The sequence below is a fragment of the Pseudonaja textilis genome, chromosome Z (assembly GCF_049901715.1).
Source record: "Pseudonaja textilis isolate UNSWEBS1 chromosome Z, rPseTex1.2, whole genome shotgun sequence".
Lineage (NCBI taxonomy): Eukaryota > Metazoa > Chordata > Lepidosauria > Squamata > Elapidae > Pseudonaja > Pseudonaja textilis.
In genome coordinates this window covers 83,360,187-83,376,380 of record NC_142008.1, presented here as the reverse complement: position 1 = coordinate 83,376,380, position 16,194 = coordinate 83,360,187, and the positions used below count along the sequence as shown (strand labels likewise).

The 16,194-nt window shown below is 34.4% G+C and overlaps 2 protein-coding genes across 4 annotated transcripts in view; one reads left to right on the top strand and one right to left on the bottom strand.

Moving 5' to 3' along the window:
* EIF2AK3 (eukaryotic translation initiation factor 2 alpha kinase 3) overlaps positions 1-2,579 on the top strand; it is a 36,809-nt gene extending 34,230 nt beyond the window's left edge. For all 3 annotated transcript variants that reach the window (XM_026717316.2, XM_087915458.1, XM_026717317.2), the window contains 2 exons: positions 197-259; positions 1,565-2,579. In XM_026717316.2, coding sequence (XP_026573101.1) covers positions 197-259; positions 1,565-1,729 — 228 coding nt within the window. In that variant the 3' untranslated portion in view covers positions 1,730-2,579. The remainder of the gene's footprint in view (positions 1-196; positions 260-1,564) is intronic.
* Positions 2,580-8,577: 5,998 nt separating this feature from the next.
* On the bottom strand, positions 8,578-15,986 carry LOC113447255 (uncharacterized). The gene is made up of 6 exons (XM_026717327.2): positions 15,951-15,986; positions 14,954-15,052; positions 11,943-12,219; positions 9,894-10,031; positions 9,618-9,747; positions 8,578-8,781 (listed from the first exon to the last, which is right to left on the bottom strand). Exons 1-6 carry the CDS (start codon positions 15,984-15,986, stop codon positions 8,613-8,615), a joined length of 849 nt encoding a protein of 282 aa, XP_026573112.2. The 3' UTR covers positions 8,578-8,612.
* Positions 15,987-16,194: the final 208 nt, after the last annotated feature.

The following is a 16,194-nucleotide window of genomic DNA, read 5'->3' as shown; positions in this document are numbered from 1 at the left end:
TCTAAATTACAAAGAAAGGGGTCATTAACATAATTGTATGGTGTTACAACTGAAAGAAATTAAAACACACTTATTATGAAACTGCAGTATATTTGCTTTCATAAAAAGAAAATATTGTCATCCTTAGGACTTGGAGCTGAAACATGTAATTCATATTTCAATGCAAGTAACATTTTCTTTTAAAATGTTTTTACAGATTTTAAGTGAAGTAAGAAACTTGACTTTCCCACCATTGTTCATAAAGGAATATGCACTGGAGGTATATTGAAATTTAAATTTCTAGCTTAGACATGTGCTTTGGGGTTTTATCAGGACAAACTGCATTTATTTTATTAAAAATTATAAGCCTGCTTGGTAAATTGTACTATTAATCTGCTATGCTTGATCTCTCCTTCATGACTTAAATCATTAACTGAGGAAATTAAATTTGGGTTATTGGATCCAAGAGATAATGAATGCATGCTTGATGTCATTGGGAGACTTCATTTGAAATCCCCACCCCCAAATACTACTTTTCTAGGCACAGTTGTCACTTTTATCATTCTGGAGAAGGGAAAATTCAGTATTCCCACCCCCCACCCCCAAAAAGGGTTATAATTTGAACTTGTTTCTAAACTTTGTTTTAAACAACACAAATGTTGAGATAATTCACCATTAGGAGAATGAGCGCACACAGGGAGACGTAGTGAGAGTGGTGAAGAATAACACACACACAGCACACAGCTACACTGTATAGTAAAATGTAGGTTTTTACTTCCAGTAAAACAGTTAAGCAAAGTTCAACAAAACAGTCCAAGTCATTATCAGTTAAAGCAGTCAGTTTTCAGTCCATGAATAATCCAAATAATAAAGTCCAGTATCATAAACAGTTCAGTAACAGACTTACATCAAATCCAAGAACAACAGTCAATAGGAAAAAATGGAGGAAAGGCAACACTCTCCAGAAACAACAGAACGGGAACAAGGCAGGTTTCTGGCTCCATCTTATGGCCACTTGAGGAACTACACTGAATTACAATTTTAGCATTCCCTTAAAGAGATAGTATTAAAATGTCTCCTGGTTTATATATTTTCCAATCCATCTGTTAGGTGACTTACATTCCTAACAACAAATGATCTTTATATACACTTTCCTATCTAAAGCTAATTATCCAGCTATATTCATTCTAGAATAAAGCCACACTGCCTTCCTTTCCATGCTTAATGTCTTTGTACTGATCATTTTATTAAGACACAAATGCTTGAAATATTGCATTTGGAGATCCTCCTATGGCTTTCTTGCCATCTAAACTGATACAGATAATGCTTTGCAGATATCTAATGCTGTCTAATGCTAGCATATTATAATTCTAATATATATATTAATGCCAGAGAGTATTTAAGGTATGAGATAAAACAGATCAGAATGAGACAACATCTATTCATCGCTGTTGTGCAGAATTTTTTTAGTCAATGCCTGAAAAGTGTGTTTGCATTTACTTTGTAATAAGGGGACAGCAGTTAGATAATGCTATCAACGGAAGATGTTTCACCATCTTAAATAATATTGTTTCTTATGTTTTAGCATAAGATGGTAAAGCACATGCTCTCCCCAAGTCCCACAGAAAGACCAGAGGCTGCAGACATTATCGAAAATCCTCTCTTTGAAGATTTGGAATTCCTTGTAAAACCAGTGCTCAGGCAACGATCCCGGACAATGAGTTCATCTGGAGTCAAGCATTCAAGATAGCTGAGTAAATAATTTGGCACAATTATAGGAACCCTCAGAGAGAATTTAAATGACCATTTAATGCATTCCTGCAATATTCATATTCAATTTGTGTTATCTGATCCATGCACAACACTATTACCAAGTGAAACTAAGAACTGAATGCTTTCAGACTTTTTCAAGTGAATGATTTTCACCTCAAATCCTGGCCTGATCTAATAACAGTACATTATTTGCAACTGAATCTTGTACAAATGATGCTTATTATGTAAATAAAACTAAATTCTGTATTTTTATAGAAACAATGTCTTCTAGTACCAATAAACCACCCTTGATTTTTTATAATAAAAAAATGAAGATGATCTGAAAGGATACTAGAAGAGTAAATTCAGTTTTGTCCCTGGTAACATACAAAGTGAAAATGGTTTTACTGTCAGTTGCCAGATTGAGAGCAATAGTGTGATAGGCTTCTTTTCAGAGAAGTAAATTGAAGAAAATGTTTAGATTGAATGAAAAATATGTTGATTAAAAAAAGAAAACACTACTTTGGATACAGTTTTGAGTTGTACCAGAACCAAATGAGGCAATTTTTTTTTTTTGTAATTCCAGGAATATATGCCTAATATAATGTTGATATAAAAATGTTCTAGTAATCAAGTCTTACATATTTCTCAGCTAAAATGTTACTGTTTAATAATGCAAATAATGCCTTTTTCAATGTAAATATGTTGATTTTTATTTATACAATTGGAAGAACAATCCATTTGGGTTGATAGTGTACAGCATGCACTTAAGAGAATTATTAAGTGCATTAAACTACTGTGACTTTTTTCAAGTCTGATTTAATAAAATAATTTTCATTTGGTTGTAACTGTGTGGTCTTTCAAGTTTGAATGAAAATAGCTTAATTTTACCATTTCATCCCTGTTTGTATATGGTAGCTTTCCAGCATCCTGCTAAATTTCCTACCTCTCTCCCCTGCTGCATACTTGCTGCTTCTTGTACCCTGTCTTCCCAGACATGTAGGAATCTCTCAGCTCCCCACTGCATTCATCACCTTCACCTGCCTCCTTACTGGGACTCTTCTTCAAGCCATTCATAGCAGATGAGAAAACCCAAGCCAAAAAAGTGCTTCTTTAAAATAAATTTTAAAAACACACAATCAATCAATCAATAATACATGTACAAATATATTTGCAACTCTCTTTTCCGTGTGTCATATCCAGGAAATAAGTAATTGTATTTTTGCCATTATAAATTATAAATATTTTCCAGCTAGTTAATTTTTAACAAGTCATGTAAGAAATGGATGGATACTTGTTTCTCCTTCAAATTCAGCCATGTTTTGCATATCTTTAAATTTGAAGGAAATCTTTCTACCAAAGTGAAAGAAAAGTTATCAAATATTTATTTCCATGTGGATTTGCTTAAAATGCAAACCAGTAGTTTATATAAAAACAAGTTAGTGTTTTTCAGTGCCTGACTCCTCAAAATCAGATGGTTCCCACCAAATCATAAATGTGATTTGAAAAAGAAAATAGATCAAGGAAAAATCAAAAAGCTTTTTATGTATATATCGGTATATATTGTTTGCCTTTGTGTGTTTGTTACCCATTTGCATATTTTTGTGTTAAAAAGAAAGCTGTATTTACATTCTCTTTTTCAAGATTAACCTCTGCAAATTAATATGGGGACACTCAAAGGCTTGGGATATAACTCTTAAGTTCTTCCTATTTTTTCCCCTTTACCTCAAAATGCCAACACCTACTGAGTTCAAACTTTAAAAAGTAACATTCTGAACAAGGGTGTAAAAGAGCTAGGATGTCTGAAATAGACATACTTTATTTGGGCTGCAAAAATTCAGAGAATGACAAAATGGTAGCAAAGAATTTTGCTGCCGATTTTTTTTTTTGTCAGAAGCACAATATGCCTTGTCTATAGAACAGTATATTTGAATACTTGAGGGGAATTTTCCCATAGAGATGCAATCAGAAATGGAGAGAAATTAGGCACATTGTAAATAAAACACAAGATGACTGGAATAGAAGAAATTGTAAATGTCAAAACCATTTTAGTTCTTAATGGTTATTAATTTAAACCAGGAAGTATTTCTGATGAGCAAGTTAAGATAAAGGGGTCAAGCCAGAGATTCCTTTTAAATATTTACCGAAGTGAGCATGGAAAATTATACCTGTCCATAAATAACTTAGTCTTCACTTTATAAGTTTCTATATTTTCAAAGTTAACAGTAGTGCAAAATTAAGGTATTAAAATAAAGCTCAGTTGTGCATGTATTGAAAATCATAACTTTGAAAAAAAATATCTAGAGAGAACCAACTGAAGTTGTTCCATTAATAATAAATTCCAGTTAAACCTATCTCAATATAAGAAGGAAGAGTTGTTAACTGTTTATGTGGATGTTGTGTGGAAGTTAGGCCCCTGCCATAAAACAAGCAAACTAGAATACATATCCAACCTCAGCATCCTGAGATAGCTATTGCAGCTTTTATACTGATATTTCAACCTTAGCCACTTTAGGGCATGTGGACTAACTTCCAGAATTGCCAAGTTTGAGTAACAATGCTTTATACCATTAGTGGTTCTTTTCCCAAAAACCAAGCTTGTTTTTGATCCCTGTTTTGAGGGATGCTTCCCTGTGCTTTGAAAAATCAAAATGACAAGATTGTGGTCTCTGTCACTGACTGAGAGTTTGTGCAGTCTACTGCCGAGTAATTCAGTATGATATGGGAGCATTAATTTAAGAGTGCAAGACAGTGATTTGATCTTGATCATAGAGATTCATCACAAATGAAGGCCTGCCAGTATGCTAAGAAAAACTAGTACTTGTCATCAGCATTCATCTGTACACATACATTGTTTCTAGGTATTCAATATTTGAAAGCATATTATCCCTGAGTTAGATAAAATACAGCCATTATGCCTTAAAGCCATTGATGAGATTAACCTGAAATTCATTCAAATGGTAGGACAAAACTAGCAGCTGCTGTATATTTGTATAAGTGTAGCTTTATGTTGGGTTGAGAAGTTTTTCCTTTAATCTCTTAAACCAGTTTTTATTCAGTTTTATTGGATGACCTGTGGTCTGAATATTAGGACAAATCTTCCTTCCCCACACTTTATATAATTTTTGCATGCCTTTTTCCCCCCAGGCAAGAAGTTCCAAATTTTTGACATTTGCCATCTTCCCAACTTTATAACATTCTTTTTTTGAGGTACAAATACCAGAATTATATACCATCAATTTTGGAAATGTATTTGAAAGAAAGATTTGAATAAAAAATACAATTTTGTTATTATTTATTTCATAAGATTCTGGTTACGTTTTTCAGAGTAATTCTTCAATGGGTTTTTTTCCTGGAGCCTTTTACCCAATCCAAGAAAATTCCTGGTTAGTCTCTGTTAGCCAAGACTTCACTTATATACATGTGATTTTTTTCCCGTCCCAAGATGCATCATTTTATCTTTTGTTTACACTGGACCACATCCTTCCAGACTGCAGGAATTGTTTTGGAGGCTCTTCCTTGGGATAACTTCCTTAATTTAATTATGTCCTGTTATATAACACCACTTGTTTGCAGTATTCCACAGGGCTTGGTGCCCAATACTCTCTCCACTCTTGTTTAATATCTACATGAAGCTGCTGGGTGAGCTCTTCTGTCCCCATGGGTTGAGGTATCAATATGCGGATGAAAAGGTGGCGCAGTGGTCAGAATGTGATATTGCAGGCTAATTCTGCTGATTGCCTATTGCCAGCAGTTCAGCAGTTTGATTCTCACCAGCTCAAGGTTGATTCAGCCTTTCGTCTTTCCAAGGTGAAGGCCCAGATTGTTGAGGGAAATACACTGACTATAAACCACTTAGAGAGGGCTGTAGAGCATGTGAAGCAGTATATAAGCTATTGCTATAATCAGCTCTACATCTCTATACATGGCAACCCGAGTGATGGTGTCTCTGCCCTTCCATGATGCTTGGAAGCTGTAGGGATCTGGATGAGGCACAACAGACTTCAACTATATCCTGGCAAAATTGAGTGGCTTTCGGTGCATGGAGCCTCAAGAATTGAGTGTTTGTCCTCCTTAGTTCTGGACAGGGTTGCACTACCTTGTTTAGATCCAGTTCACTACCTATAGCTTCTTTTGGTCTAATAGGGTTAATAATAACAGAGTTGGAAGGTACTTTGGAGTTCCTTCCAACCCCCTACTCAACAGGAAACTACTATTTCAGACAAATGGTTGTCTAATCTCTTCTTAAAATCCTCCGGTTGGAGTACAACTTCTGGAGGGAAGACTTTCCATTTCTGTCAGGAAATGCCTCCTTAGTTCTAGGCTGCTTCTCTCCTTGATTGCATAGCTACCTGCATATTTTTATTTCCGAAACTAATAACAGAATATGTGATAGTGTTTTTTTTTTTAACAAGAAAATGCGCATGAGGATCTCAGCCCAAATACTGTCTAAGGAAAATATTTTTAAAATTAGATTGTATTTATGTATTTACCTGTAAATTATTGCAATATGCTGTCCATTAATTTATCATAGAAGTTGCTTGAAAGTGCCAGTTGAAGTTCCGCAGCACCTATGACCACTAGATGCTGCTGGAGGTCCAAAAATTCCAGCACATAAACATATTTTGTACAGTTACCCCAACTGCTGGTTTTTTGTATTGACATTGAATTAATGTGAAATTGAACAATCATAGTGTAGATTGCACTATCAACTCTATTACATGGCATGCTACAAGGTAAGGAGGTCTTTTTCAACTTTTGGTTATCTCAAAATGTGATTTTGTTTCTGATAGTAGAATATTATTGCCATCTATCCCAGAAAAAAACTGCCTAATCATCTTCAACATTCTGCAGCAACATATTTCCAGAACAGTTGGAAGCCAACATGGTATAATTCTGCCATTTTTACAAATCCAAATGAAGTGTTATTTTACTCAGTTCTGCGAAAGCATTTTCAGTTTTCATGGTCAAAGGGTACGGATAAAACACGTATAGTACAACCTGTATTTAGTTCACTCCAAGTGACTATCATTCCATTGCTATTGGTCTCCCTACCTTCTGAAATTAAAAAAGGAAAAGGTTCTATAAAATATTGTGCACTCCTGATCTATTCTTGTAGACCTCAGGAATGTTTGAAAACTTTGATAACTTTTTGATAAGCACTGAACATTTCCCAACATAACCCATAAGGTCTCAGGGGCATTTACACTTTCAATTCAACAGGCTTTGTTGATCATAGCAACATGCTAAGAAAAAAATAGTATTTCTCAGTGTGTGTGTGTGTGTGTGTGTGTGTGTGTGTGTGTATAGATATTGATAAATTAGCATCGATAATAGCAAAATGCTAAGAAAAACATATTACATATTTTAGATAAATAAACTAGATTGATGGATAGACACACACAGATGTATTTTAATCCCAGTTAAAGGTAACCCTTTTCCAAATGCAGTGGGTAAGATAAGATTGACAATGAAAATTAAGGCACATGCATTGTCTGTGTTACTTGCAAGATTGCTTTGCTTAGTAATGTAGTTTCTGTCTGCTAGTATTATAATGAATGTTACTTTTACACATAGATCTAAGTCTCCAATGTCTTGCTGCAGCTGCTTTATTATCAAAGTCCTTTTTTCTGATATATTTTTTTTAATTAAGAGTACCCTTTGTTATTCTAGCATAGGATTTCTGACACCATCCAGTCAAAAGCTATTTGAGTCTGGTAACTATGGATAAAAGAGAAAACTGAGCTGTTTGACCGTTTAATCCAGAGAAAGGGGGAAGCTAGTATTCTTGGCTATTCAGATTCCGAAATTAATCTCTCTTTTGAAGGATAAGAAGTGGCAGCTTAGATTCCTGAACCATCTTGGAAGATTCTCACTCATCCAGGTCATGATTGTCCCAAAGGTGGTTTTCAAAAGACAACTGGATTTTCTTCAAAGATGTTTTGCTTCTCATCCAAGAAACTTCATCAGTCCTGACTGAATGGTGGGAGTGGAAGCACACACACACACACACACACACACACACACACACACACACACCATTCAGTCAGAACTGAAGAAGCTTGGATGAGAAATGAAATATCTTCAAGGAAAAAAAGAAAGTCCAGTTACCTTTTGAAAAACATCTTTGGGGCAATCAAAACAAACTGGAACACTCATCCTGCAACTTAGGTGTAATGTTAGGACAGTACAGATCCCCAGAGGTGTAGCCACTTATACTTATGACAGACACCTTGATTACAACAATTTAAAACAAAACTAGCCACTAGGGATCAGCTCTCTTATAAACAAACACATTATGGGTTATTTATGGTTTGTCTACTGTTTATTTAAAAGGCATAACCTGAAAAATTATCTGTGAATTACTGATCCTAAGAGAAGTTTACAGCACAGCAGCACTATCAATTTCCATATACAGTTCGAATCAGTGCCCTTGGCTTTTTTTTTTTAAATAAATATATTATCAAAAGCAAGTTATAACAATATAAATGCATAAATAATTGAAATATAAACAGTTGCCTTTGGTTTACAAACATTCTTCAAGTTGTCCTGAACCATGCCAAACTTTCAGTAGCAAGTGTCCTACATTGCTTGTGGAGCTGCAATCAAAAATATACAAGATATTTTAGCATGCCCAGATTCTGAAATAATTGTTTGAAAAGAATAAAAGTTCTATATAGGAAATAAAAGTTTTTCATGCATTTTATAATTACTTATGGATCTCATAGTTGAGGGTGTAATGGTTGGCTGAAAAACTGGTCCTTTCACTATGACTTATAATTATTTTGAACAAGGAATTAATGAAATATTTTACATGATATGTTTAAACTTAATTCGTACCATAATGACTGCGGCTGTCAAATAGAACTCTGTGCACCTTTTTAAAGTGCTGTATTCACTGCTATTGGAGTCTGTGTGGATATTTCAGGGGAAAGAGAGGGTATGGGCCTGACTGTGGAGCAGAAAGTTGACACCGGATTTTGAGTTTTCCGGTTTAATTTCTTCAAAAAGATGTTGTAGTTATCCATATATTCTGATGTCCATGGGTTCCTGACAGGAAGACAAATTGAATGTTGACAAATTGAATTATTAAAAAACAATTTTTTGGATATAGTCTTATTTTTCTAGCTATATAGGCACATCAAAGAACTGTTAATACTTCTTTTCAGCTGGTCGTTTTTGGTGAAATTCCCTTCTTTAAAGACCTGCCAAAGATGCAATTTACTGCTACAACTGATGTACATAATTTGTGCTGCCTTTTGGTGGGTAGGAGCAGTTTTAATAATGGTTCAGGACTGTATCATTTATTCACTGATTAAATATAAATATGCAATTTCACTTTTAAAACTTTATTGGTAATTTAAGGCATAAACATACACAATACTTCTTCGTCTATTATTTCATCTATTTTAAGATATTATTTTTCTATCTCTCAGATACTATTACAAAATAGAAATAAATCCAATAAATAAAAAGAAAGAAAGGCTTTTTGGTATTATACATTCAGAAGGAACATAGAGTGTGGTGTGACGCAGTGGTGGTAGTAAAAAATTTTCTGTGGGCATGGCTTAGTGGGCATGGCAGGGGAAGGATACTATAAAATCTCCAGTCAGAGGTAGTATTTGCCGGTTCTCTGAACTACTCAAAATTTCTGCTACTAGTTCTCCAGAACTGGTCAGAACCTGCTGAATACCACCTCTGGTGTGACCTCTATATATAGTGATAATTTTGATTACTGTTTAACAGGTTCACCTCAAAAATGTGGGTTGAGAATTCTTTGAATTAGACAGATGCTGTGGCCAGGAATGTAAATGTTACTAATCCAAAGCACTGCCCTTTTTTCTTTAGCTTCTTTTTACTATCAAAATCCAGACAAAAATGCTTACTCATTATAGTAGCCATCATTGAACAAAAAGTTGGAGAAATTCCGATTTGCTTGATAAAAGCCACTACGGACACGGGACCAATGTTTATAATCTCTTTGGTAAGTACTAGCATCAGTACTGATGGCAAAATCTGTTAAAAGAGCAGATATGAAACAAACATTATCAGTCATTGTGTTTTTTAGCTTCTTTGGAAAAAGTCGATATTTCCCTAATTATTCGAATATTTTCATAATTACTTATATCTTACCAACTACATGTTGACAAAATTTAACTAACCTGCCTGAAAAACAGAAGATCCCAAATGTGATTTCTTAATTTCCTTAAGTTGTGTTTGATTAGCTCGACGCATTTCTAACATAAATTGTTGATAGTTGTTCCAGTTCTGCCCCAATTCTTGCTTAATACAAGGAGTACCTATGCTTCCAGGGAAAAAGAAAATCCCACATTGTAACTTTTTTTTTCATCCAAAAGATCACTAGGGAACCAAATACATTTGGAGAATGGCTTACTAATTATTTTTCATAATAATATTTGAACAGTATGTATAATAGCTTATTAAAATGTTAACCATGTTTAGGATGATTTCTTTTTCCATTGGTTCAGTGCAGATGGCCTTTTCCACCCTTTCCCCCATAACTTTAAAGAGTTCCCCTCCTTTGCTTGCTTGTTAATTCTTGTTGTATTTAATTCATCACTTTTTCTGTGCTTTTTGGAGTAGGATTTTGGAACAACCTACATTCTGCCATTTGAGAATAAGGAACAAAAAAACCAGCCCAACTTAGCCAGTCCTGGAGTCCATTAATTTCTTTAGTTCCCGGCTGCCTTCAGCAGAGTAGTACTTAATTCTTGGAAATACCTTTGATTCAGGCCATTCATTGTACTGAATGACATTCATATGTGGAGAGAAAATTCAGGTATCAGAGTTAACTAAGAAAAATAACAAATTCAATAAAATAAATTTTAGTGAAAATAGAAGCAGTAATTGTATTTCATTTGTATATTGTATTTCAACAGTACAAAAAAGTTGTAACAGTTAAAAATATGAATATAACTTGGAGAAATACATTACTGCAGCCTTAATATTTGTGCAGGCTTCCATTTTTGGATTTTTTTTCCATGAAAATCCTTAGTGATCATTGTTTTGGTTTTATTTGCACAGTGTTTCGCTTTTTCTATAATAGTGTTGATTTGCATTTTAACATATTTCATAGAAGATGAAATATGAAAATTTGAAGATTTTCTGAAGCTAGAACACTAGTAGCTAAGTTAAACCAGTAACTTGTACAATAAGCTTAGAAAAAACATTGCTCAGGTTTAATGGAATTCAAGAGATTGCATAGCAGGGCTACCTTTTTTAAAATTCTCTGGCTGAAAACTAATAAGAAACATTAATATCCTGAAGCTAATCAATCTGGCCAATATATTAGACTCTGGCAGCATTCCCAAAGATAACTTCATTTAATGGATAAAGCAATCAGAGAAACGTTCTGAAGAAAAATAAAATTTGACAAAAATAGAGAATGTCCCAAAAACCCTTTTCTTGAAGGCAGAAAACAGAAAAGTTACCCAGCCTTTAAAAAGTGCAAGTCGAGAGGCCCAAAGTTACCCATATTTAAAGGAATCAGTAACATTTAACAAAATCCTAATTCCCACATTGTGTGGAATAGAGATTGCCTCAGCCACCAGAAATAACAATGGTCTCACAAAATGCTTTTCAATTCACTGAAAAACAGTGTTCCACATGAACAATTATATGGAAGATTATCATTCTGACAGTTTATACAAAAACTCTGTATGAATGTTTAACATATTCACATGCACACAGGTAGTCCTCATCTTACAGCCAACATTTCTATTATTAAGCAAGACAGTTATTTAGTGAGTTTTGCCCCATTTCACGATTTTTCTCAACACCGTTTTTAAAGAACAAGGTTGCTAAATGAATCTGGCCTCTCTTCACCTGGCTTTGCTTGCCATGTCACAACAGGTGATCACATGGCTCCAGCACACCACAACTGTCATAAATTCATGCCAGTTGCCAAGCGTCTGAAATTTGATCACATGCCTGTGGGGCTATTGTAATGGTCATATGTGTGAAAAACAGTCATAAGTCACTTTTTCAGTGCCATAATAACTTGGAAGGATTACTAAGTGAATGGTTTGTAAGTCAAAGATTATTAGTAATGCCTGCAGGCTAAACCGGAGCAATCAATGAAGTACTTAACTTCTCAATTTTACTTGAATGTAAATGGATCAAAACCACATCATCTAATTTGGTATTTATAATACCCCATGGTCTTGTGGTGAAGGATGGGTCCTTTTTACCTGGCATAGCAAATGTGTCTCTTTGAGGAATTATGTTCTCTGCCTCCCTTTTCTGGAATGCAGTGGGCTCTGAAGGAAGATGGTATTTTTCTTGATCTCTCTCTACTTGCAGGAAAGCTAGAGGAGCTTCTTGGTTGCTTGATAAACTCTCATCTATTTTTACAGGATAAGGTGGTTCCACCTCTTGACAGATGGGTTCCTCAGCGTATTTCATAGGTTCCTTCTCAACAAGCCTTTCAAACTCCTTCTTTTTTAGCTGAGTTTCCAGTTCCAGTTTCTGCAAAATCAAATTACAAAGGCAATGTACCAGATGGAGATTTTTGTTTTTAACCTACGGAATAAGGAACCTTTAAAAATAGAAGTATAGCTCTTGTAACAATATGATGGGGCAGCCTCCCCTAATTTGCCATCTTTCAAATGATATTATCAGATGTTACAATGTTGGACTGATCTTTTTATAGGCATGCTAGGGTACATTTCCTCCTTCCCCTTTATCTGCTCAATTTCTGTAGGTAATCCTGAAACCTTTTACATACAAATTCTTTTCTCAGATCAAAATGGATTCTACTTTCCTGGACATTGAAATTCTATTGTGCTAACAGCAAAAAACAACAAAAACCAAATTGACTTACCTCCGTTTCCCTCAACATGACAAAACCATAACTAACCCTTTAATAAGACTGAATTATAACCTGTGTATATATTTTATTTTATTTTTGCCTTCTTTTGTCTATGAATCCGACTTTTATGTTACTGATGTAACGCATTTATGATAAAAAATAGTTTATGCTGGTAACAATAGTGATAATAGTATTCTGATTTATCTTTTTTAACATGGTTTTTTTTGGCCTTTGATGGAAATAAACTTTGAACTTAACTGAACTATCAGTTTTATGCTAGCATGAGAGTTCCTATCTCCAATGATTTCTGTCTACCTGATACATTGGGACAGAGAAAAAAATCCAATATTCACAGCATAATAAAAATCTCACAAAATGGTACAAAACAGCTGTAACGTCTACCTTCTGGAAACTTAATTATATAATGATATCTTTCCATTTTTCTTTCCTCTACCATATTTCCCTTCCTGCCACATCATGATCTTGAAATGGCAGGAAAGCTCAGGAGATCCAATAACTCTAGAAGTAATGCTTGTCAGAATGTGAGCTCCTAATAGGCTGGTTGCTCTTGCCAAATAAACCTAAGGATATCCACAGCAAGACCTGGTGAGGTTCTATAGGCAGGAGGGAAAAAAAAACCTAGTTAGCAGCAGGTTTTTCTAACATCAAATTTAGAAGAAGGCAGCAGTGAAATTATGAGAACTTTCCAATGAGATAATATGCTCTAGTTATACAAAAGACATCAAACTATCCTAAATTAATATTAAAGAGCTGACTGCAAGTAAACTAGGTCACAGCTGGTGCTATACTGAAAGAGGAATTCCTTATTTTACAAGGACATGTAAAATAGGAAAGAAGTGTGGACCAGTTTAAGAAATGGAAAAGATTAAAGAAGAAATGTAAGTATATTGAGTTTTATGTATCAAAAATAAGTAAACTTGGATGGGCCGGAATGGAGCCCTAAAACAGATGTGTGCATGGTATTTTTGTTCAAAGTGTTGAATACATAGAATTATGGATCATGCCTAAGCTAAAACAACCATTATTTCTTTAATGGAGTATAGATACTGAAAACCATTAGAGCTCAGCCACATTTCAATGCACATCAGAAATCATACAATGCATGGAAATCAGGAAGATATCTAGCATCCCTAAATTCTCCCACTCAACAAACATTCTCCTGCCCTTTTTCATAGCTATGTTTGATGTTCTCCGCTTAATGGGAGATTTCTAAAATCCCCATGTATCAAATAATTTGTTCCTGATGCGCAGGAGCCATTGAAACTACCACAGACATGCTGCTCTTTTATCACTATTATAAGCACATTTCCTCCCTGCTGCCATATTCTATAGTCAAAATCAAAGTTCGTGAATTTTTTCACATCCAACATGAAATCATTCATCACATATTGCCAATTGCCAAGGATCAGGATCATAGCATGAGTTCAGTTCAGAAAGATTTATTGCTCAAGCCTACATAAAAGAATTTGGTCAACTAACAGTTAGCACTAAATTGGTGCTAGAAGGGCCAATGGAATTCAAGGGGGTCTGGATTTGGACCTCTTGTGGCAATGCATGGACTCTAAACTTATGATGCATTTAACCTTCCAGCTCTATCTGCTCTTCTAAACATATAATTGAGCTAAATTTTGTGTAGTGGCAATTAAAATTTGCAGAATAGTCAGCTGGAGTATAGGCAAACACACTGAAAAATGTCTTTTATTATCTTTAACACAATGTTTTTTCTGGAGAAAATGAATATCTGTAAAATCTGGATATTGACAAAGAATGAAAGAAAGAAGTTGCCTTCAAATAAGGGATTTGGTTACTAATAGTACTATGGACCTGAAAAAAACCCCAAAAGAACTAGGCCAAAAAAAACAAATGAGCCAGGCATACCTGGAACAAACAGAGCTTCGTCAAAATGTTGGAAAGTGTATTATACTGTAATGTAAGTATAGTAAGTATAGTATAACCATCCCTGAAATGATTCACATGATATTGCGACACAAATACAGAGAGGAGGGGAGTTTGCACCACAATGTCACAATGCATCTTTCATATATTCTCCTTCTGCCTCTCACCATCATTATCTGACTTGCAAGTTCACCTCAATCAGCTGAACATTTGCAAGCAGAAATTCTGGTACTTTGGGAGATGTGTTTTATCTTTTTCCAAATATATGGAAGTTTTCAAAAATTGACAGAATCTCTGTTTAGAGGGTAAACAGGAGAAATGAAGAAAATTGGACAGCTTTGAAATAAGAAATTTATATTTGATGTCTGAAAGCCAAAATCAAGCATCACTGTTAATTATATAACTAATGTTAGCTCCAAAAAATAATTAAGGACAAACATCAAGGAGTAATTAATTAATAAAAATATTGCATACTTTTGAGAGATCCATCATAGGTAGCTGGCTCTGGAACTCTTCATATGGTTTATAATCCATCATATACAAAGTATTATACATGCTCTGTTTCATTGGTGGCTAAAGTGGGAAAGAGATGGAAAAATATAACATAATCAATGTATTAAGGCTTATGTAATTAGATTGCCTAGTAAAACAGTAGAATGAAGAAATACTGTTAACACACTAGTGTTTTTCTAACTAGGTAAGTGGTAGGAGTTGATATACTGTTTACAATTATGTATGTATAAAAAAACGCAATCTAAAACTAAACAAGTCACCTGCATTATAATATTTAAGTGTAAGATCAATGTAGAATCCAGATTAATGGAATTAAGGTCAGTGATGATTTGAAGTAGAGGTAGAATATAAGAAAATATTCCAAAAAAACTTAGTTTTCTTAAATATTAAAACAAAGGAAGCTATAATTGCTTCTGCCCAAATACTGTTTAGAAACAAGTGATTCTTCTTTTAATGCATTCCATTAATTGCTTCTATTTTGATCAGCCTTTTGTCAACCATATCAGAGAGCACTTGGGGCGGGGGGAGAGAATAAATAAAATCCTTGTTTTAGCTATGAAATTAGCAAAATCAAATATCAGCTTCTTAGTAAGTCCCATTGGATAACATAAAATTGAGACATTGTCAAACTAGTAACGGGATACAATACAAATAAGTGTATTGTCATGATGAAATCTAGTAGAACTTAATTTGAGATGGGAGGTTTTTTTTTAATTAAACTAACTTCCTAGCTTTCTGCTGAATAGAAAATCTAGACATTCAATTCACCTGGGCAACTTTATCTTAAATAGAGTTTATCTTTAATATGCTTTGAGCAGGGTAGGAGATTGGAAAAGAAAAGGAAAGAGAGTGGGGAGGGGAGAGGAGGAGAGGAGAAAAGAGAGGGGAGGAAAGGAAAGAAAAGGAAAGGATTGGATTGGATTTGTGGGGAAAAACTTCACACAAACTCATGCCTCACCCTGGAAAGGGAAATTCGCTGCATGGTATCTGTCATGTTGCATCGATTATCTGGCCAAAAAAAAAAAAAAATCAACAAATTAACAGATTGTCTCCAAGATGGTTCCAGAGTATCTTACAAACTTTGCACAAGAGATATATTTAAAGATAAGTTTTCTTGAATCATAATAAGAAGTTTGGGGCATGTTTTCAACTATATAATATAGGGAGATACTTCTCTTCATACTATAGATAGAATCCTCCTT